The following is a 22,789-nucleotide window of genomic DNA, read 5'->3' on the forward strand; positions in this document are numbered from 1 at the left end:
AGCCTCTTCCACGTCATAGCTACAATGTAGCAAACATGCCTGAAATGACATAATCAAATTAAAAATGTCTGCAGCTTCTGAACTACTCTAATCCTATGCATGAGTAAGGTCTTGCAAGAAAGAACTTACCAAAATGTATTGATAAAGTGTCACAGATGACAAAGAATTAGAGCAGTGGGCCTAAATTAAATAACTCTCTTATCTCCACAGATAAATGATGGTCTGGAGATGTTGACGTGCAATCAGTAAACAGCTGCAATCAGTAAACATTATACATGAATACAAATCTGTTACCATCTATAACATTTCCTGTAACATATCAAAATCACTTTGGAATTGAAATGAATAGAAACTCTCCTATCCACATTCATTGTGAGAGATTAATACTATGTGGCTCTGACAAATGTTTAATTCAGTTTAACAAAATGTGAAGATATATCATAATTATTTCTTAAATTGAAAAGATAATTGTGGAAATTTAGATTTTCTATTCAGATTAAAATCATATGCATTCATTTTAACATGTCACAAAATGACACATGAAAAGTTCAAATAGAGAGTGCGTTTGGGGCTGCACAATGGTGTGGTGGTTAGTGCCGTCTCCTCACAGGAAGAAGGTTCCAGGTTCAAATCGCGGCTGGGGCCTTTCTGTGTGGAGTTTGCATGTTCTGCCTGTGTATGCGTGGGCTCTGTCCGGGTCCTCCTTCCTCCCACCGTCCAAAAATATGCCTGTTAGGTTAATTGGTGACTCTACATTGTCCCTAAAAGTGAGTGTGAACGTGCATTGTTGTGTGTTTCGTTTGTGTCTCTGTGGCCCTGTGATGGACTGGCGACCCGTCCAGGGTGTGCACTTAAATGGATTAAGCGGGTATAGAAAATGGATGGAAGCATGGATTTCATTATTGGCCTATTTTATAGAATATCAAGCTTTGTATTTAAAATCAAAATTTGAAACTAAGATTACTGACCAAGATGCTTTTTTTTTTTCTCAGGGACTTGCTATGTATATTTCAGATATAGGCAGGCTTCAGACTTCCCCAAACAAGAAGCATGTAGTAGTAATGAGTCTATCATAATAACTTGATCCATCATGTCTGCAAATAACTCACTGTTACACTGAAAGGAAGTCGTTTGTTGTTGTGTGCACACCATCTGTAGGATGTCACCTAATGAAATGTCAATAAAAATGAAAATAAAAAATTAAAAACTAATATATAGGTTTGAAAATGACAGAACCCTGCCTTACATTGGCTATTAAGGCTATAATGTGTATATCAGAGGCAAGTCTGGACTTGTCTAATATGTTGTGTGTGTAAAAAGTGCACTCTGTTTTCCCTCTTGGAATGGGTTCCTGTTTAAGGCAACTCCCCTTTCTCTATTAGCTCTGCTTGAGCCAGCTTCGAACTGGATACCACAGCTGCTGTCCTGCTGCGAGTGTGCATATGTGTTACTCACTGACGTTCTGGCTGGCGAACCACGGACACAGATTCTGCCAATTCATTTAATGGAATATAAACTATTGACATGTCCCTTTGTTAAAAGTTGAGGATGTTAAGAATTTAATTTTTGAATGTGTGTTTACTTATATTTACTGGCATTTATTCAAACATGGCACCTGTTTAGGATTGTGAGCTCTCTCTTCACGTGACTTGACTGGGAAACACTTATGTGGCCAGAATGAACCAACATACTTCTCGTAAATCTTTGGAAGTCGATGTCTGGGTGAAATATTTCTGGATTGAGAAAAACAATGCGAAAGAGCAAAAACTCACAAGGATAAGTACTCCTGGAGGGGGGTAAGAGATATTGGGAGGGGTCGAAAACAACCAAGATAATTAAGAAAATGACATGTGGTTAGCAGCATTAACAAGGGAGGATCCTGGATTGATTGGAAACAGCAGTGCGCATGGATAGAAGTAAAAGGATCCAGGATATAGGGTGACCAGGTGTCCTTCTTTGTGTGGGACTGTACAGCTTTTGTATCCCCTTTATCTCATTCCTGTAATTGAGAGGATGTCCCACATTTTGAGCAGCTCTGTTTTTCAAATGTAAACACGACAGAAATCCTCAAAATAAAACTGTCATAAAGATGGTTTGATTGTTTTACGCACCCTTGAGTCTTACTCATAATGGCGTACTCTAAAGTATTGCCCTTACAAGAGGGCATTGTTGTGCATGCGCTTAATAACGAGCATGTTAATGAGTGGCATTTGTACTTTCTGTGAATCTTTAACATAACTAGGTAGTTTTTAACTGGTGATTCGATGAAGTGAGCACAGCTCTCTCTCATGGCATTAAATGGCGTTCTTGTCGATAGTGAACATGTAATGCAAAATTAAGGGCCACCCCGTGGATGCACACTCTGACGTGAGCCACACGGCTTACGATGATTTCTGCTCCAGTCACAGGCATAAATACCATAAATAGAATTGATGCAATTCCCTTCAGACAGTTGCTGATGTTTAGTTATAGGCAAAACAGCAACATTCACAGAGAGTGACAAAAAGTGGCATACAAAAACAAAAGGTGGTTTCAAAAGACAGCTATAAAGGAGTTATACAGCAAAAAAAAAAGCCCGAAGACAGCACCTGTAATGTGAGATAAACTTTTATTCTGGCCTTGGTACAGACAGCTCTGTACTCACCTGTGTTATGCACTGTTACTGCTGTGTTTTTACTTTTTTTGGGGGCACATCACTTTTTGCTGTTTATGGTTGATTCTAAGTTGATTTTTTTTTTTGCTGCTTAAATTACCCTTTGGTGTAAAGGTAATTGTGAGACTTAATTGTAAGACTTCAGTGAGCAGTGTTAATGATGCTATTAGTCTTCCTTGACACCTTGATGGCATCCTTGATTTCAATTGATCAACTACTGTCTTTCACTGTTGTCATGGAAATGGAGCGTGATCAAAGGGAAAGGCTTTTACCATCCTTCCTGCTGCAATCAAAGATAGTACATTGGCCATATCATAAATTGCTTTGCCACCAATGGAGTTGGATTAATATTGATTTCATTATATTATTTATTCTCTTTAATGAACAATAACTATCTATTTTTGGGTTCAACTCCCTTTGAAGTTTTTATTCAGTAAATATCGTCTTAAAATAAAAAAATATTGGTCAATTTAAAAGGCAAAATATATTATTGTCAGTCCCTAGAACTGTAGACCATTTACCATTTCTACTACACAATTTTACTTGATCGTCGAGTTCCTCCCTCCGTTATCAATGTTTCACGATGTGTTAACGTGACGTGACTTTGATTTGCAAGCTGTAGTGTCTCTTGCCTTTATAAAGTGCGTAAGTGTGTCTGCAAAGCGTCCCTGTGTTTGTGTGTATGTCACAGCTAAAGGGTTGGAGGGGGTTGATGTATGCTGTCTAAGTGAGGAAGTGTGTAACAGTGTGTGACAGTGAGTCATAGATAGTGAGAGCCAGAGCCAGACACTTCTTAGAAAGCAAAGAGTGTGCATGCCCGGACATATCCCTGTCTGTTTATTCATCCTGCTCCCTGGACTTTTTTTGGATCTGTATAATTCTCCAGAGCACAAGGATTATGCTGATCATTGACCAGTAGCTATTCTGGACTTCTGTTTCACGAGATATTATAATTTTTTAGCTTATTTCCCTAAAATGTGCCAAGAATTCTTTGTCCTTGCTTCAGAATGGCAAATTGTTGGTATTTTTAACCAGCTTTCACTATTATATGTATGTTAAGGTACTAAGTGTACAACTGGAAAAGGCTTTTGGAATGAAATGAAGCTGAAAAAGAGAAATGATGTGTGGTAACTCATTGATGCTGACGAAAAGGGCTGTGAGAAAATTGCAATTCAACCTTTCCTGAAATGCAATTATACACCACCCATTAGTATAACTAATGCATTTACCATTAAAAAAAAACGTGCAAGTGCATGTTTCCTGTTAGATATATTTTTTTCCATCTTCAATGTAAAATTGACACAGTTTAGCAGTTCAGTGATTTAGTTCATAGAAGATAAGTTGCTGCTATGATGAACTTCTTGAGTTTTTAAATCCATTCCACTGTGATATGATACAGCATCTAAGTTTGAGCTCCAAATTTACTTGGCTGAACTTTCTGGACTGTAATTCATGATTTTATGAATACCTTAAAAAGTTGAGCTCCCTCAAAGCAACTGACACATACTGCTCCAACCATCAGGCCACCAGGGAACAGTGCGGGGTTACATCACTTGTTACATCTGTTCGGTCATAGTTACCCTTTTTGTCACTCCAAACTCATCACATACTGATGCTTTCTCAGGAGCCCTTTGAGTTGGTTTTTAAAACGCAGTCTACCCCCATGTGTACAGTGTATTTACTTCACAATGTTTAAAATATCAGCAGAGCGATGCAGACTGTCGTTTTCGGCAGTGTTTTTTGGCTCAGCCTGCGCATCAGTTAGACTCAGAAGGACACCTGGCAAGATGCAGAGCAGTTCTCTTCATCCAAAAATTATAGTAAAGCAGCAGTCACTGTATTGAAAACTGATGTAAAGGGTCCCCGACCAAACATCAGCATATGCTAAGTTGGACATGAGAATGTGTTGTAGTTATCAAGTTTTCTGGACAATCATGCTTGGCATACACAACCATTACCTGCGGTCATTTTAAAACTAGATACATTCTCAAACAAGATAGATCTCGAGCTGTGATTGAATGATTTTTAACTATATTTTTCTTAATCAACGATCGTGGGACATTTTCATTTATTTATTTAACCCATACGTAGCCAGAAAGATCTAATTAAGATATAGTATTTCTTCCTGCGGTCAGTTTTAGTCAGGCATGGAGATTTATGGGTCACCTAATTGTCCATAATTCTGTGGCAGTTTGTTCTGTGTATCAAACAAGAGCTTTGAAAGCACAATGGCAAGATGCTCAAGCAGTCCAGTCCCCGGAGTGAAACCTTGTAATATTACATTTAAAGAAACCACAATACATATCATCTCAGGGATCCTGAGCCACAGACCTGTATAATCTTTGTGTTTGTGTCTGTTATTCCAGTGCTTTGAAAGGCTGTTTCTTACATCAAACCATGACTCTTTCCCAACACTCGAACTTTACTAAAAAGTTTGCTGCAGGTTTACCTTAAACCAAAGCAATCAGTTGTGAGAACAACAGTGAAAAACAAGCAAACAAACAAAACAAAACTAAAATGGTCTGATGGAGTTGCCACATATATAAAAATGTACATAATATAATATGTAATACTAACCAGTTACATTTTTCCTTTTTTTTCTGTCAGCAGGAGTGAGGGGGTGGGGTTCCTGCATTTTTGACAATGATATGGGAACCTAGATTCTATCTTTATTAGCAGGGAAGTGGATATTACACATAAATCATTGTGGTTTAAAATACATTGAAATCCCCTACATGCACAGATTGAACTGTCAGTCATAGATCTTTGCTTGGCTATAATACAATTTATTTTGCTTTGGGTTACACAATGGATGACACTCTGTCTCCTCTTAAATCTCCAACAACATTAGCAACAGCGCCAGAGCTGGAGTGAGGCCCATCATAACAGCTGACATTACAAAATATTTTCAGTGGCTACAGCGCCTTTTCCCTGCAAACTCAATGAAAATGTACCCAGAAAGCCAGGATTACATGAGCCGAGTAAAGCCAAGCTCTTGGAGCACCTTAGTTCATTCTCTTCCAGCCTTTCCCCTTTTTCTCCCTCTCTTCTCTTTCTTTAATTCACCTCCACTGTGGCCACACACACACTTACAGTACAATAATAAATGTGTTGAGATAATGTGGCTTGGAAACCATATTCAGTCTTCACTTGATTAAACACTGGAATTTTGCACGGTGCCCAGAAATGAGGTTAGCAAATGGCTTTGCTGGTTGCCAGTTTGGAATTGCACAAAAGGAAATCGAGGGAGAACATAGTGTCTGCTGCTTGCTGGCTTCTAAAAGTGCTTGATGAATGTTAGTGTACGTCACTTGGGATAATGCGAGTTAGCTGTGTGTGGACTCCAAATATGGCTGGAGTGTGACTGTTTGAGGTTGTAATGACTGCGCTGAAGTGAGAACCCTGCACAGGGCCCCTCTCAGAAGGTACACACCTCAGCTCTGCCTTTCCTCTACAGATGGACTCACAATGAACTCTCAGTCTCACCTCAACCTTGATGTCGCAAGACCTGTAGATACACCAAAAACATCACTGATGCAAGCTCTGTAACTGCCAGCACTCGTAAATAGGCTGTGAGCTTTAAGATTTAGTTGAAAAAGACCACCTTACTTTTTTAGAAAAAAAATTCATAATCCTCAAATGAATCCAAGGATTTACGCTGCAGAATCTTTGTTCTTATCATCACACATCTTTGATGTCAGTCAACACTGATGACTCATAGTGGAGTGGGAATTGGCCAAAATAATGTCTATGATTTTTTTTTTAAGCCTGTATGTTGTTTACATCTGTTTTGTAATCTTATCCCATAGGCCCTCCAGATGTGGTGCAGGCATGTGAGCCAAGTGTGCACACATGGAGCCCCAATGCTGGGACTGAGCAAGGTGTTGTTGGCCTGTCAGAGTGTCCTGACCAGGGCTGCATGCTTCAACTTGAGTTCCCCTACCCGCTGGTACCTGACTCCTTGACCGTGTGGGTCACATTTTTCAGTCCAGAGGAAACAGCGCTGCCTGCTATTCATAACATTCTGCTACTGACTGTCAACGGGGGCAACATTTCATTGGGCCCCAGTAATGTTTTCTGTGACACCCCACTGACTCTGAAGCTGGATGTAGAAGAAGAGGTGTACGGGGTGCAGTTTTACACTATGGAGCAACACCTTGAGATTGACGCAACTCTCTTGGCATCCAAACCAACCTGCAGACTTTGCAGGCATTGTCAACCACTACGCTACCGCCTGTTGCGACAACCGGCCTTCACCCATGCACCTCACGGCCTGTTGCTGAATGACCCTACCCGCCGATATACAGACAGGTGAGTCACCTGGTAGGTGAATATCAGTTGCCAATGATAGAATCAGGGCCATAGCTGAAATTCAGTGTAACCCTCCTTGCATTCCTGAGGTGAGAAAAAAATTAATAAACGTTTAAAGATAAAACATTTTCATACTTGTAAATGGTAAAAGGCACACAACAGACAACTGTTTCAGTGTTTTCTGTCAGAATGTATGAAATGCTGACCAGTAACAATTTAGCTTCCTGCTTTAGCGTGAGGTAATTAGTTTTATTTTAGACATCTCAGGAAAGGTGTTTATTTATCTGTGGAAACTATGCACAAAAATATGTTCATCTTGTACCAGATATCCTCTCCCAATACCCCCTGGACTACTTGCAAGCCATTGCTGCTTCTGCTGTTTCAAATCTGTTGCCCAACATTTGTTTCCTAAGTCACAGGTCAGTTGTTGCCCACATTTGTTTTTTCCCATGTTCCATGAAGCAAGGGCAAATAGATGACTTGTTGAAGGTATTATCTGCACACTGTGGTGAGAATTTAGTGCTTTGCTTTCATGGAATGTGCTGACTTGGTGAAATTGTGCTATACATGGCACTGTTGCATGTTATACCATCCCACTATCTCTCTGACAGTGTGTTTCACATGAGAAGGAAAGTGGTAGATAAGAGGCGAACGGGTGGGTATGTGTGTTATGCAAGATGGAGTGATGACATCTAAGTTCCATTATGTATCACAGCACAACATCCAGGTTAAATGGCAGTATTTGTGGAAGGCCGCCTACAGTAGGGATGTATTTATTTGGAGGTTTTGGCACACTTCAGTGGCTATTGATGTACTGTAGGTAATTTTACAGCTGTGGTACATTTCACTAGCTGTGGTTGCATTCCAGTGGTAGTGGTCAGTGGCAACGTCTGTCTATTTTTTCTTAAAAGACCATGTGAGATGTTGTCTCTGTTTAATGGTCAGAGAAGTTCAGTAGAATGTAAGTTTTTTCACCCATCCAACAACAGAAAAAGTGTGTTTTGTTTCTTCATGGAAACCATTTAGCCCATATAGTTCAAAATCAGATTTATAAAAGTCATTATAAGAGGCTCAGAACAAACAATTGTGAGAAAATAAGTTAAAAGGACATTTCACTTGTTTTGCGTCACTCTCATTATCTTTGATATCTTATGATGCTGATCCAGGGGCACTGGCTTTGTGTGTAATCTGGGGTCTGTTTTCATATAATGCCACCACTCAAACTGATTAAGTGAAATGAAAACAGGCTCCACTACATAGAACTACTATGTAATTTCTCAACAAATATTTTAGCAAGAAAAAGATAAGTCCAGCTAGTCAGAAATTTTTCAAAGATGTTATTTTCTGTGATGTAAATTCACCCAGATGTTTTGGCCAGCCACAAATCCAATATAACGTGCAGAGTCCAGATGCAGAAAAGCTTTTGTTGACCACACAGACAGTTGCTTCTTCTTGCAATATGCTACCGTGGGGCTGGACGGAGTGGGTGAGGGGCCGAGGTGATTGACCTCTCGCTGTCAGGCCACTGGCCTTCATCTGAGCTGGGCCAAACAACAAGAAGAATGGCTGACATCTTGGCTCCTTTGGGTCCATCCATGAGTGGTGGTTTGTTTGGAATGGCAAATTGCTGGGAGGTCAGGGTGACAGAGTTAATTATGGTGGAGAGTAAGAAGGGTGAAGAGGAGACGCAGGGTGGGAGGTTGTATCAGTTGGGGGTAAATTATTTCTTGGCTTGGGAAGGGATGGGGGTGGGTGGAAATGGGTGATGAAGGGGGTCAAGAAAGTATGACAAGAGACCTCCCAGGCTAAAGAGACACGGGAAAGCTCCCAGAGCATCATTTGTGCTGCACCCTGAACTCGAACTCTATCTGTGTTGTGATTGTATTCTGCATTTGTCTTCTCTCAAACCAAAATCCTCTGACCTATTTTCAGTTTTATGCATTTTTGAGCTGAGTACCCAGAAATAGTGTCAGTGTAGTCCAACAGTGGTCGATGTGAAAGGGATGGACAATAGTTTAAATGATGCTCCCCTCACAATGTTGTGATGGCGGGATTGGGGGAGGGACTGTGTCTTACAATTCCAGAACTGCGTTTCCCTCTCAGTGATCTGAGATACTGAGCAAGCTTTTAATTTCTCCTTCATATTTTCTGTTTGCATTCATTACACACTCATCTCTGTCATGTTTTTATGTGCAAATGAGTGCACCATGTGGATGCCTTTCAGGAGAGACAACCATGAAATCTGTGGCTGTTTGCAAAATCAACAATGGGCTAACTCTGAGTGTCATTTTGCTTCATTATCAACACCCATCAGTATTCCTTCAAAACAAGTTCCTCTGGCGGAATGAGACTTCAGAAGATGGTAGAAAACAATCAAATTGTGTATATTACAAATCTTCACTACCTTTTGAGCGGCAGCAGTTGTTAATACAGCAGCTTCAAATTCCATGTAAAGTGTAATATCATAATCAATAGCTTGAGTTAGCAAAGATATCAGGAATCGTGAGAAAGGAAGGGGTGAATCAGCTGCAGAAAAAAGTTAGTGGTATTTCTCTACCAACTTGAGTATGAATGATGTCACATATACAACTGCAAATAGAGACTGAAGATTGTAGCAACTCTAAGGTCTCCTCCCTCTTTTAAAGTATATCCATAAAGATTCCAAACAGGTAGCATTTGTTTTATGCTTGTACAGAAGATATGAGATTAACCTTAAATGCATGACAGAGTATTGCTTTATTGGATCTCAATGTAAAAAGAATCTCATCTTTATATTTGTCTGTTTTATTAATCTGGGATCTTTCAGCCAAGAGCAACAAGGATCAACAGAACAGAAACACACATCCATATGGATGCTCACACAAAGGTCTGATGCACACTTCTGCAAAGGCAAAAACAAGCAAAGATGAGCACAGAAACACACCAATGCTCTCTGGAGCAGGCACATTCATTTGGAAGTGCTTCTATGCGCAATCATCTGGTATTATCAAAATACCTTTGAAGGGCATATTTCAGGGCCTTGTTCCCAACTTAACGAGCAAGCTAAGATAACACCTCCATTCCCACAGGCACTTTGAAAAGAATGTCTGCATGAACAAAGAAGCGGCAATGATTAAATCTGATCATGTGAGACAGTGACTAGAGTAATGTACTTTGTGGAGATAAATTCAGATCAAACAAGTTACATACGTTACACGATAAGTTACACTTGAAAGTGTGTCTTTTTATGAATTCTGAATTTTGGGTGTTGGATATCATCCATGACATGTCCATGTTGAATGTCGATTCCAGCAGAGATACAAACTGTATATGATCCATCCATCCATCCATCCATCCATCCATCCATCCATCCATCCATCCATCCATCCATCCATCCATCCATTTTCTATACCCGCTTAATCCGTCGGTCAGGTCGCGGCGGGGGCTGGAGCCTATCCCAGCGGTTATCGGGCGAGAGGCGGGGCACTTTATATGATACTAGTCATGTATTCTTTCACATATTTACACATTTACTTCAAATTCATGCCTCCAACAGGAAAAGTTTTTTTTACACATACTATATATTACTCATAAAGCTCCATGAGTAAGATAGTCTATAGTCCTGCGTTACAGCTTTATCAGTTTCATTCTTCCCTGCAGCTAACACCAGCACCTAAAATGACCAGGCATGCACCCATGTGGGAACAGGTTGAAAGCCACGTTTAAACAGTTGTTATTACACTAACGACACTATTGACCCTTCATAACCAAATTTTGAGACCCAACTATGGGAAAGTCCAGAGCAGAATGTAGGTTGTCGATATGTTTTTTTCTTTTTTTTTTTAAATTTGTAGTTATTTCCTAATGTAACCTCTGCTTGTTTATTCAATAATTAAAATGTTAAATTTTCATAATTTCTTCTGTGAAAATAGCCATATTGTACAAGGCATATGTCATAGGATAGAGTCTTAGAATCAAGGCTTACTTTTGATAAAGGTTGACTAAAGATGAAAAAGCTGCCTGTCTTGCCCAAGTTGGTGGTGATTTATGACAAATCTGAACATCTGAGCTCCTGGCTTCTTAGTGTTGTCTGGAGAAATTATTGAGAACAGAATATGCAGCTTTGGCTTTTTTTCAGTGTTAAGTGATTCCTGTCTTGAAGTGACGTTATGATTCAGTTCACCTTGAGTAACAGAAGCTTTTGAAGCTGTACAGACTAATGGGGGGGTTTAATAGCTTTCTACAGGGGTCTAATGAAAACACTTTGCATTAGACCTTTCACTATCAATATTAGTGACTAAAGCCCTTAGACTTGCAAAAGAAAGCCAAACTCGATAAAGACAACTCACAGCTTTTATTCCAGACGTCAAGTCTTTCAACTTAATGCGCTCCCTTAATATTTGTGACTTAATATGATGGCACACCAGTACCCCACCATCATTATTCCCAGGAATGAGAAACATTAGACTGACAGGAAAATATAAACATGCAAAAAAATGTAGTCATGTCTCTGGTGTCTGGTCACCAAATCTCAAGTACCTGTATACAGCATGATTAACTCATTCTAATCCACCATGAGACAATAAAATCAGTTGTGCCCGGAAAAGCACAAACATGTATCATCTGTTTATTATTTGCTAAATGAATGTCCAGGTTTAAAGTACCCAACAAATCTGACACAACCTCTTTGTAAACTGTGAGGTTTGTGTTGTTTCATAGAGCAAAAATGTACTCTGCTGTGGCCCCTTTCTGTGTAGCTCCAAGCTTAGAGCCTCTTAATTCCATCCTGATTCTCCAAACTGTGAGTGTGTTGACCGGTGTGTTCTGCAGGTAAGATCATAACTACTCATAAGATTTCACGTGGCACTACTTTAAAAAGAAAAGAAAAAGACGAATATTCTTCTAAATCTGCTCAGCCTCAAATGGGAAAATAGTATTCCAGACGTTTCCATTCAAAGCATTATTTGTTTCTCTTTTCTTCACATGTATTACGTTTGTTTGCTCTGAGCAAAGATAAAGTCTCCCACAGCTTGACTTTTCCAAGGCCTAAACTAACTCAATTAGGAGGAGCATGCCTGAGTGCAGTTTGGAGTCTCACCAGCATGAGCCAACACTGTAGACAATCCTAAACTGTTGAAAAGATGAGAGTTTCTGAAAAACATTTAGTGTTGATTAAGCCCCACAAAAAATATACAAAATCTCAGGCATGAATTGAGCTGTTGGCAAAATATTTTTGCTACCAGGTATTTAGGTCTGTCTGTTTTTTAGATTGTGGACAGCACAATTAAGTTTTGACAGCTTGGGAATGTGAAAAACAGGAATGATGGACAGTAAGACATGAAAATGAGGAGAATGTAAAGTAACTATAGACCAATGTCAAGAACAACTTCAATACAACCCCTTTTCATGTAAATATGTTCCATTCATCAAACAAGAACAAAAAAATGCCCACATTTCTCATTCTGGGGCATTCATACATGCACATGGCTTTGCAAAATATCTGTCCTTCTATTAAGCATGCGATAGAGAAGATTCTAGTTTTCTCGGTCAGTAGTAGTAAAAAAATGCTAACTGAGAACTCATCAAAGGTTATGGCTGCATGAACATCACTCAAAGACTTCCTTGGTTTAATTGCTGACTTTGGCCTGGGGTTTGTTGGGCCAGAACAAGTTGGCAGGAGCGCTTGCTCCTGGTGGTGCATTGCACTCACACCAGGGATTATACAGTAGTATTGGGAATAGTGGTTTTAGCCTGTGTGCTTTTGTTTAGATTTGAAGGCCACACTTGGCAGGGACAGTGTTGTCCGTGCCTACTCTCAAGGATACAGAGGGTGTAAGTGTATGTGTGTGTGTGTGTGCTAGTGTGTGTGTGAGGTGCTTTGTATAACCGGTACACCATAGAGTGTATCCATATGCTGGATGCAATGTTTCTCATTTCAGCCAAGCGGTAATCTTCCTTGCTTGTCACTGTATTGACAGCATTTCAGAGGGGATTCTGAAATCATCTCAATGATACTTGATGGTCTACATGAAATAATCTATGACTAACCTATCCGGTCCCATTCAACCTTATTTACTGATGTCATCTCCCACCTATATACTTCATCTCTGGCACACACGTAACTAATATAGATTACAACATACAGTTAATCATTTCCATCCCCTTATATGCACTGAGTAACATAAATAACATGAAAGCACATACAGCCACTTCATCTTCTCTATAGTGTCAGTTTAGTTTTACTTTAAAAGAGATTGAATTAGAGTTATTATCAAAGCTTTAAAACTATATTTTTCATTACTTGTCAGTCAGTATTTAGTCTTTGCAATGTAAATGAATGCACAGCTATAACAAATCTGCTGTCAAAGTTTACATTTTTTAGACTGTGTATATGTCACAGTGACAAAGGTTAATCAAATTAGTATTAACTACTGACTGTAAGAAGCCAATACTGGAATTTCCCTTCTTATGTGACTCTGCAATCGGATGCGAGAGTTGCAGCTATGATCATATACCAAAATGTGACAAAGTCAGTTTTAAAGTGTGGTACAATCAGTTTACAATGCCTAATGCATACAGCACACAGACACACACAGACAAAACAAAATGGCTCACATCAACACTGCAGAATTGATCAGTGAACATTTTTTCTCAATCATGTTTCCACACACACCCATGCAATGGCATTTATATCAATTTAAAGAGAATTACATTGCTAGATTAATTTGTTGGAGATTTACCCCAAGGTTTACCCTTACCATAACCCAAGTCTTTGGCCAAACATTTGGGCAATTATGTCAAAGGAGGTTGATTTTTGTCCCCAAAAAGAAGTAAAGTTCCAGAGACAGATTTATGACCTTCACAACATGAGCAACATAAGAACGTACTCACATAGGACCAAAAAATCTGTCGGTGAAATAAAAAAGAAAGAAAAAACAAAAAACATAAGCGACAAATCAAAACTAGAAATGAGAACTTAAAACTATAAGCAAAGAAAATAAGGATGAAATGGAGAGAAAACAATTAGGGTGCTTGTATGAAATAACTTATTCTGCTTTTATTGTATTCTATTGACTGATAGATTACAGGAATCAGAGATAAAATTGGGACACTATCTCAACTGATTAAGATAATGGTAAAAAAGAAAAAAAAGTAGTTTCAAGTAATAAAATCAGAATAATTCATATCATTAAAGCACCCTGACTTGAACCTTTGTTGTTTCCTTGTTTTCTGTTTCAGATTTCTGTTGCTTTGCTTATGGTTCTGGTTTCTTATTATCAGCTTTTAAGGTTTTGATTTTCTCATTTGTGTTTTATTTTTCTTTCTTTTTTTTCCTCCCCTTTCAGACATTTTTTTCAGACTTCCTTAACATGGTGACTCAAGAAACCATTGTGGAGACTTACACCGGCAAAGTGAGTAGTCCCCTAGTATTTCTCCTCTCCACTGTGTATTCATCACAATGGTTCCTTGAATCACTATGACAAGGAAACAAAAAAACAAAGATGGAACCTGTGTGGGTGCACGCAGCCATATCAGCAATTGACCAGATAAGTAGATGTGTGGGAATGTGCGCTGAGACAGATGTTTTTATGTGTGCTGGATAGGGATTTAAGATAAAGAACTCACTCACACCAGCAAACAGAGCAGCAGTGCCATCGATCCGTTCTCCAAAGACCTGGTCAGAGTCTTTTTTCTCGGTGTATGATCTTCTCTCCTTAATTAATGTTTGATCACCCAGGAAATATGAACTCACAGTGACTTTTTTTTGTCTTTGTCACTTTCTGTATAGGGATGTGATACAACATGTTGTGTATAACTACCAAATTCAAACAATATCCAGCCGGAGTGAGAGTGAGCCTTCTCCGCTACTGGTGCATGAACTTGGGGCACCCTACTGTGGGGATGGACGCATCCAGAGGTAACAGGCGCCAAAACAAATCACAGTATTTATAAGATTAAGATGTGTAAAGAAAAATTGTCCCTTTTTCATTTGGTAAGCGGTTTGTTAGTGTGTGTGTCTATTTGCATGTTTTCTAAGTTTTTTCTACTGTAATTGAAGCTCCAAGGGAGAAGAATGTGATGATATGAACTCTATAAATGGGGATGGCTGCTCCAGTCAGTGCAAGAAAGAGCCCTTCTTCAACTGTGTTGGTAAGTCTTATAGACACATCTATTACTAAGATTGAAATAATAACACTAGCTGGTCCATGTTGCTCAATTGCTGTGAAGAAAAAAAAAAAGCAAAGTAACAAGGAGAGCTAGTTTATCTTCAGTGCATCTCTGAGCAACATCCTGTATTTAACCCCTGACTTCTCAAATGGATCTGGTCTACTTCCATTAGAGGGAGGAGGCTTGCGGGAAACCCAACAGTAGCTGCGAATGACTGAACGTACTGTATGGTTAGACATTGGAAACATGCTGGATATTTCAACTCTTGCTCTATTTGTCCTTCTTTGTGGCTGTGAAATTTTTCTAGGTGAAAAAGACATCTTTGCAAACCTATATTGATAATTATATTTGCAACCGACATGCTTAGATTATCATTATAAGTGTCAGACAACATCATGGAGAAGATGGCCAAAGAGATTTACCTTTTTTGTTTAAGTTACGCTTATCTTGTTCTCAGTTATATTATCTCTTTCCACCACCTGTGTTATTTGAGTGTGTGTTCTGAGATTATTATGGAAAAAGAAGACAGATACTGATTCCAATCAGATCTGAATATTTATTTTAGCAATCCTGGCCCCAGACTTAGAGGACCTGCTGGTTTTTATTCGTGCATGCCAAGGCCAAAAATTTAGCTGATTCTTAACTTTGATTGTGTAAACTTGATAGCAATTTAGTGTAGGATTTTTTTTCTCCTACTTGGGACTTACAGTCATTATAGCTCTTGAATTATTCACTGTAAATGGTCAGCGAGGTGTGGTATAAGAAAAGAGATGCTAACATCCGTCTGTAGAAAAAAAAAATTGCCACAACTCTAGCGTTCCCCCAGTCCCTCAAAGGTAGTCTGTGAAAGCTTTGCAAAGAGCGTCCAGCATTTTTTGGCCACAGCCACCAAAACCAGTGTTTGTTTCTCTATGTTCTCACTAACATACAGATTTTATGCAACAACTCACTTCCCATGAGATTTCAGCACAAAGATTTTCCTTCCATGAGATTTGATTAGATTCCTCCCTGTAATTTTTTCAGATGCTCACAAGAACAATCTGTCAGGTTTACTTTGCAGTTGTTAAGTGGTTGTCAGTTATGGTGCTTTTGCTCATTAAGAATTATACTACAAAGACTTTTGTGCCAGACGATTATTTAAAAAAAAAAACTCTATGCGAGATTAGCTTGTGCCCAGAGAATTCAGCAACGTTGAAATATGTGACACTGAGTCCCCTGGACTTCCAAGCTGTATTGATCAGGGGGCCCGTGACCGTTTCTCATGCAAAAAAGAAATCTGTTCACATATTGCTAAACACTGTAGATGTTGAAATACTTGAGTTGTTTTTCTCAGTTATCAAAGCGATTGCTGACTCTCTGATGAAATTTGGCACAGATACTGAACTATGGTGCATCCTTGCAAGGAAAAACTAAACTTTCCTCTCTTCACAATTTCTTGAGCATGGTGCTGACACATATATAGATTACCAGTACTTCCATCGCTTTTGTTTCATTACTTTCATTTGGACAAAGCAAACACTGTGATGGATCTCTCTTGGCTCTGAGAATGTTTTTCTCAGATAACTGAATGAATAACAGTAATCGCGAGTTGCAGTCTGACATGTTGATTTTCACTTCCCCTGATTTTAAAAGTAAAATATTTTCATTACGATGATAGATGTGATGATATGAGAATAACAGGGAACAAATTTCAACAAAACTGCAGAACATGCGAATGAGTATTGACTCGACCTGACTGGCACTGCAGAGAACCATCTGCTGCCCAATGCTACCAAATACTCTATGTCTGGTCCATGAACTGTGCCCTCACCACTGAAAGAAGAAGAAAAAAAGTGTCATTGTAGTCGCTTTCATTTGACTTTGGAAAACATACATTTGAATCAGAAACATTTTTGAGGAAAACAACAGGTCCAAAGGCCTTTCAAGCCAACCTTACATGGAGGCACAATGACACATATCATTAATTCTTAACAGGGAAGCAGTGCATTAAGATCTGGGAGAAAACTGCAGTTGAGCAAACACAATTACACGTTAATGCAACGGAAATATAACAGACGTGGAGCAGAAGAAGCATTTTGACAGCTGGCACAACTATTAGATAAAATAAAAGAATGCTTTACAAAGCCAAATGCTGCCAAGAATATAACAGACACATGCAATTTTAATCTCTGTATTGTTTTTCCCTTTATGGTTTTAACATTATTTCTTTACTAAGTACAGCTTCCTCTGCTTAAATGGATGAGCTAGCCAAGGGTTTAGGAATGAAATGTTCAGTAATTCAGTTAGTAAACCGTAAATGAACAAACTCCTCTCTTAAAGCCTTCAGATTATGAATGGGAATACAGCTGGAAGGTTTGTTTCATGTACAGCAAAGTGTTGAATATGAGAAAATTACATTTTAAGGAAACACCATTAAAGATGTAGAATTTAAACTTCTGCACATTTTTAGCTGAATCATCTCTCTGCGCTTAAAAAATTTAGAAAATTTACGCCCGTTGGAAACCTCTCCAGTTCTCACTTAAATCAAGACAGTAAATTTTTCCGATTTTTTACTATTTAATGATGCAACTTGTGCATCACACACAAATATAAGGCTGATTCCCATTAATGATTGTCATATAGAATAAAGTGAATTAATAATAATAATTTTTTCAATGCTTTCTCTCCATGACAAAGATTATAATGAGAAGAAAACAGCACACAATCTCAAACTTTAATAGTAGCTGAAAAAGAACATTGCTTTTGTTTCATGTCTCGTGTTTTGGAAGAAGTTAGTGACATGAAGATGATGAACTGACTTTGTGAATGGACATATTTTATATCTGGGTGCACATTATCTCACTGTACTTTAACTCTCAGAGTTATAAAATACCAGAAGATGTAATAATCACTTTGACCTCTTGAAAATCTGGAATCCATTTTTCTCAAAAGGCTGACTGTAGTCTTCCTTTAAAAAGTTGAGTGAATGGCCTCTCCTACTGTAAGTAAGTTGTTTCATTTTATGAACAGATGAATGGTTTCCTGTCCCGTCTCCCTGCGGACTGACAATCAACCCCTGCACCCTGTCTTTTCTGATTGCGTGTGCTTGTGGATGTACTGAACATGCCTGCAGAGACACACATGCATGAGCTTCTGTGCAGTGACCACTTAATCCCTGTCAGATTGCTGGATGACTGCATCGACTGTGCTGTTTTTCCACCAACTGCAGCGCTCTTGGATGTTTGGAAGTGTGTGCACGTTTGTGTGTGTGTGTGTGTGTGTGTGTGTCTCTGACAATGTCTGACGCAGCTGAAGTTTTGAGCCGAAATCTGACACTATAATGACAGGACCTTGTGTCCATCTGTTTGTGCGTGTGAGAGTGTCTGCTTGTCAGGGTGCTGGATAGTAAAAGAAAGCTCGATGGAGATATGACATGAAGCATACAACAAGTCAAAGATGCTACAGTATGGATAAACTTCAACAAGCGATTCCCAACTGAGCCGATTTATATCTGCGGGGTGATGAAATTCACAGGTTGCAGTCTCTGTCACAGAGGCAAACAATTTTTTTTTATTTTCAGAAGCTCTGGTCACATAATCCAACCGTGACCAAAGGCGTAGTTTTCAGGTTAGATTTTCCTCTTTTCCCTCTTTGACATGTTATCCAAAGTAGAGATAAGTCTAAAACAAACTAACAAATACACATGCTTGTCAGCCTTTGTGCACTTCTTTTTGCAGCTCACTACCATCTTTTCTGCTCATATTGCAGGAATCTTGTTGCTGTTGATGCATTCAATCACCTTTCCGCTCTTACATTAATGAACCGTCACATCTTTTTCATGCTTTTACTCTTTCTTTCTCTTCAGCTCACACTTTACAGATTGTTGCTACACCTTTCACCAGATGCTGTTTGAACCTGCTCTTGTCTCAGTCTCGGTTCTTCCCTTCGTGCTTGCCTCTGTTCCTGCTGAGTGAGTGGCGGGAGCCTATTCTGTATACCCCCTCGGTAGCCCCTCGTTTTACCGTTGCCAGAGCACAAAACTGACTAGAGCTTTTGGCCGTGCTGGAGATGGCTGGAATTTTGAGGAGGAGGCCCCGGCCAATTTGGCGCAGAATGCCGCCTTTCCCCCTAACTGGAACCCCACCGGCTGACGCTGCTTTAGCTGAGACCTGAGACCAATGAGGCCCAGGCAACCTCCCCTCTCCTCCAGTACATAAGCTTTCAGTTCCAGACCTTAACTCCGGGTGGGATGTCTGGAAAAAATACGGCTGTATCTTTCTTGACTTTGTCTGTCCCCCTCATCCCCTCCTCCTCCCTGTGTTTGTCTGTCATGATCTCAGTTAATCATGCTCTCTCTTTTACTCTTGTTTTTGTTCTTTTTTTATGACCTTAATATATCCTTACATCCCCATTTACATATCAGAGACAACCTTACCTTCCTCTCACATTTTTATCTGGTCCTCTTATGCTCTTACAACATAATATAGATAAGGTTAGAAAGTCTATTACCAAGTATTATGAAAATGGACACGTGAATGAGAGCAAGTAGTAGAGGTCAGAGTGTGTGAAAACCCGTTCTATCTGTGAGACAAATAAGCGTGTTGGACGTCCAAGGGTTGAGTGAATTGCACTTAGCATTTTACAAATGATAGCTCATTTTTAACTTTCCCATCTGTCCTCTTCTCAACTGCAGACGAGCCAAGCATGTGCTACTACTACGATGGTGATGGGGTGTGTGAGGACTTTGAGCGAGAGACAGGTGTGAGAGACTGCGGCCTCTACACACCCAGCGGTTTCTTGGACCAGTGGGCTTCCTCTGTTGAAGTTTCCCATGAAGAAAAGCCCTACTGCTCTGGTGAAGTGGCCGCCGGATATCCTGCTGTCACCAAGGTCAGTCCATACATAGCTGGTCCCGTTGGTACAAGTTAGAGTTACCATAATTAGAGAAAAAGAAAAAAAAAAGGAAGTTTTGCACATCAGTGGTTATCAAAATCAGTCAGACATCTTTTTTTTTTTTTTTTTACAACCATTGATCAGTTAAGAGGCTCTGCACCCCTGCCTGACATTAGGCAGAGTTATCTTTGATTCTCTTATGTTTTGGGACATTTCCTCTCTTTTTTATACTTTTTTTTACAATCTGAAGTGAAAGAGGTTGCTCGCGAAACAGCTTCCTATTTTGCTGCCTGTTTGGTGAGCTCTAATCTAATTTCTCTCAAAGTGAGTGCAGACACTTGCAGCTCTCATTAAAGTAATGTTAATTGTACTAATTGGAAGCAGAAGAAGCCATCGATTCCACAAAGCCCAGTGGATCCATTGATCTGTTGCCGTTGCAATACAAGGGGCAGACCACCCAAGACATTAGGCTGAGACATCTGTCGGTGTGCTCTACAGCAGCCTCATTTTCATCACTTCACATTATTACGCTGACAACATTTACTTTCACTGGTGAGGAAAATCCTGACAGCAAACCAACCTGCTAAGTAACAGTAACATGATTACTCCTCAAATTCATTCTTACATAATCAAGCCCAAATGTCATCTGAAATACGAGCATGTACGGTTAAGAACAACCTAAGAAACAAAGATTACAGTGGGATGTCTTTGGTAGAAATTGACATTGTCTGCTTAATCTGTAGCATTTAGAGGATTTATTTCATATCTCAAACTGAGTACTTAAATCTGATATCAGGGTTGCAAACGTGTGTTGACGGATGGCTACATATAGTGTACTGTGAGTAGTTATATGATGTACTTCTAAGGGTCCAAAAGTTGAGATCTGAAATTAGGTACACTTTTAACTCTCAGCTTTAACTCAGTAGGAGGATATGTCTTAAAAGGCTCATGCTAGCCAGTCAATAGCAGCAGATTCCTGTTAGGCATGGGTGTTAGTGATGGTCTTGTTCTGTGTTATATTGTCCTCATTGGAATATTTTAAAATAGCTCAAAAAGTTTTATATAATAGTCTAACACGGCAGCTAGTTCAACAATTGCTATCAAATGAGGCTATATTAATTTCAGGTAAGTGTACGTGTTTCGGTGTTCTAAATGAATGCACATCACAAGAAGGTGGTGCATGCATGCCACAGTCTGACAAAGAGAGAAAGAGTTCAGTCTTCATCTGTGCATCAGCTTTGTTCATGAACCACAGATCCAATCAGCAAACATTTCCACCATAGAACCAGTTCCACACTTCTGTAAGGTAGGTTGTTATTCTTACAGGCCCACTATATCGTCATGATTCCTGTTCAAATCCTGCTGGGAGTTGGTACTTACTGGGAATCAAGATTGTAGGTTACAAACTGCTTGTTTTTTTTTCTCCCATTTAAAAAAAAAAAAGATCTGGTATAATATTTTTGAATCATGCAGTTCTTCATCATAAAGAGCCCTTTCAGTGTATTGCATCCAAGTGCATGCAAGTATCTGAATTGACACATGATGCAGAGGTAGTCTTTAAAGCAAATTCAAGAGCTTTATGTCCCGTCCAGTTATTCATTTACCAAGATTGCTGTTTTAATTTGAGGGCATGCTATGCCTGAATAGGATGAACATATATTTCGAAGAAGTCTGTGACTAGCATATATTAGCATGGTGAAAACATGGTGGCTTTTTAATCAGAGAGATCAGAACAGTCTTTAGTTATTTAATCATAAGAATTAACTGTTGTACAAAGCATTAACCTAACAATTTGAAACTTTGGACATGTTTAATTTGACCTGACCCGTATGTGACCCAATAAAAATATGTTACCTAACCTTAGTCTACTCACCTAACCCCACCTTTTGCCCTAACCTTAATCTAAATCTAACAAATAACTCCTTTTAAATCCAGTCCTCATGCTACAATGTGTTTATTTACACAATAGAAAGTTGCTTTTTGTCCTGAAATGGCAGGACTGCACAATGTGACTTTGAATTCAGATTTATGCTTTCACAACACGTGTAATAGAAGAACCTGCTCACACACATTATAGAAACACAAACACAAAGCTTGGGACGCATAGAAGTGCATTAGCCTCAATCCTATTTAATCCCCTCTCCCTAATATGGATTGTGAAAGATGAGACATGTTGTTGACGTACTATAGCTGTCAAAGCCCTATTTATTATTTCAGTTGGTTTCTTACTGGTTTTTAAGGTATTTTTTTACTCAAGCCAAATGTTAAACGAACCAAGAACACTACAGTGTCTGCTTTGAATGGCGACATCCATATATTATTACATTTTATTTTCTTGTGAGACTTTGTTGCTGAACCTGCAAGACTTTACACAACGACTCTGACAGTGGTGTCTGGTCTTAAGTGTGTGTGACATTAGAAGAGTGTGTTTAGAAGGAAAAAAAAAAGAGTGTGTTTTTGATGCAGGTTCTTCCAACTGATGATGATGCATTTTACAAGGCCAGTGAGCTTGTTACTCTTGAACAGCTGTAGTCAAGTCTCAAACAGCGATAGGACATCATCTGACGCCATTTTAGGCATTTGATATCTATGTGGCACCACTTCTGCTTGAGCAAAAAAGGGGCTATGCTCCAACTAACAATAATGCAGATGTTTTATTTTCTGAGGAGCGTGAGACACCGGTGGAACAGGTCCATATAACCATAAAGAAATGATTTCTGCTGTGATAGGACACATTGTTCATGCAAAAATCACTTTTACCGTGGAGAACACACTGTTCCCCAAGGGTCATATGTTATGAGATCA

At 39.2% G+C, this 22,789-nt stretch overlaps 1 protein-coding gene across 1 annotated transcript in view; it reads left to right on the forward strand.

Annotated features, from left to right (window-relative positions):
- The window catches only part of pappaa (pregnancy-associated plasma protein A, pappalysin 1a), a 104,127-nt gene that overhangs the window by 25,330 nt on the left and 56,008 nt on the right, over positions 1 to 22,789 (forward strand). Inside the window, exons 7-10 of the mRNA XM_072372143.1 lie at positions 6,463 to 6,964; positions 14,733 to 14,861; positions 15,003 to 15,094; positions 19,785 to 19,981. Coding sequence (XP_072228244.1) covers positions 6,463 to 6,964; positions 14,733 to 14,861; positions 15,003 to 15,094; positions 19,785 to 19,981 — 920 coding nt within the window. The remainder of the gene's footprint in view (positions 1 to 6,462; positions 6,965 to 14,732; positions 14,862 to 15,002; positions 15,095 to 19,784; positions 19,982 to 22,789) is intronic.

Source organism: Leuresthes tenuis, unplaced genomic scaffold (assembly GCF_036924035.1).
Source record: "Leuresthes tenuis unplaced genomic scaffold, fLeuTen1.0.hap1 SCAF_19, whole genome shotgun sequence".
In the NCBI taxonomy this organism is placed as follows: Eukaryota; Metazoa; Chordata; class Actinopteri; order Atheriniformes; family Atherinopsidae; genus Leuresthes; species Leuresthes tenuis.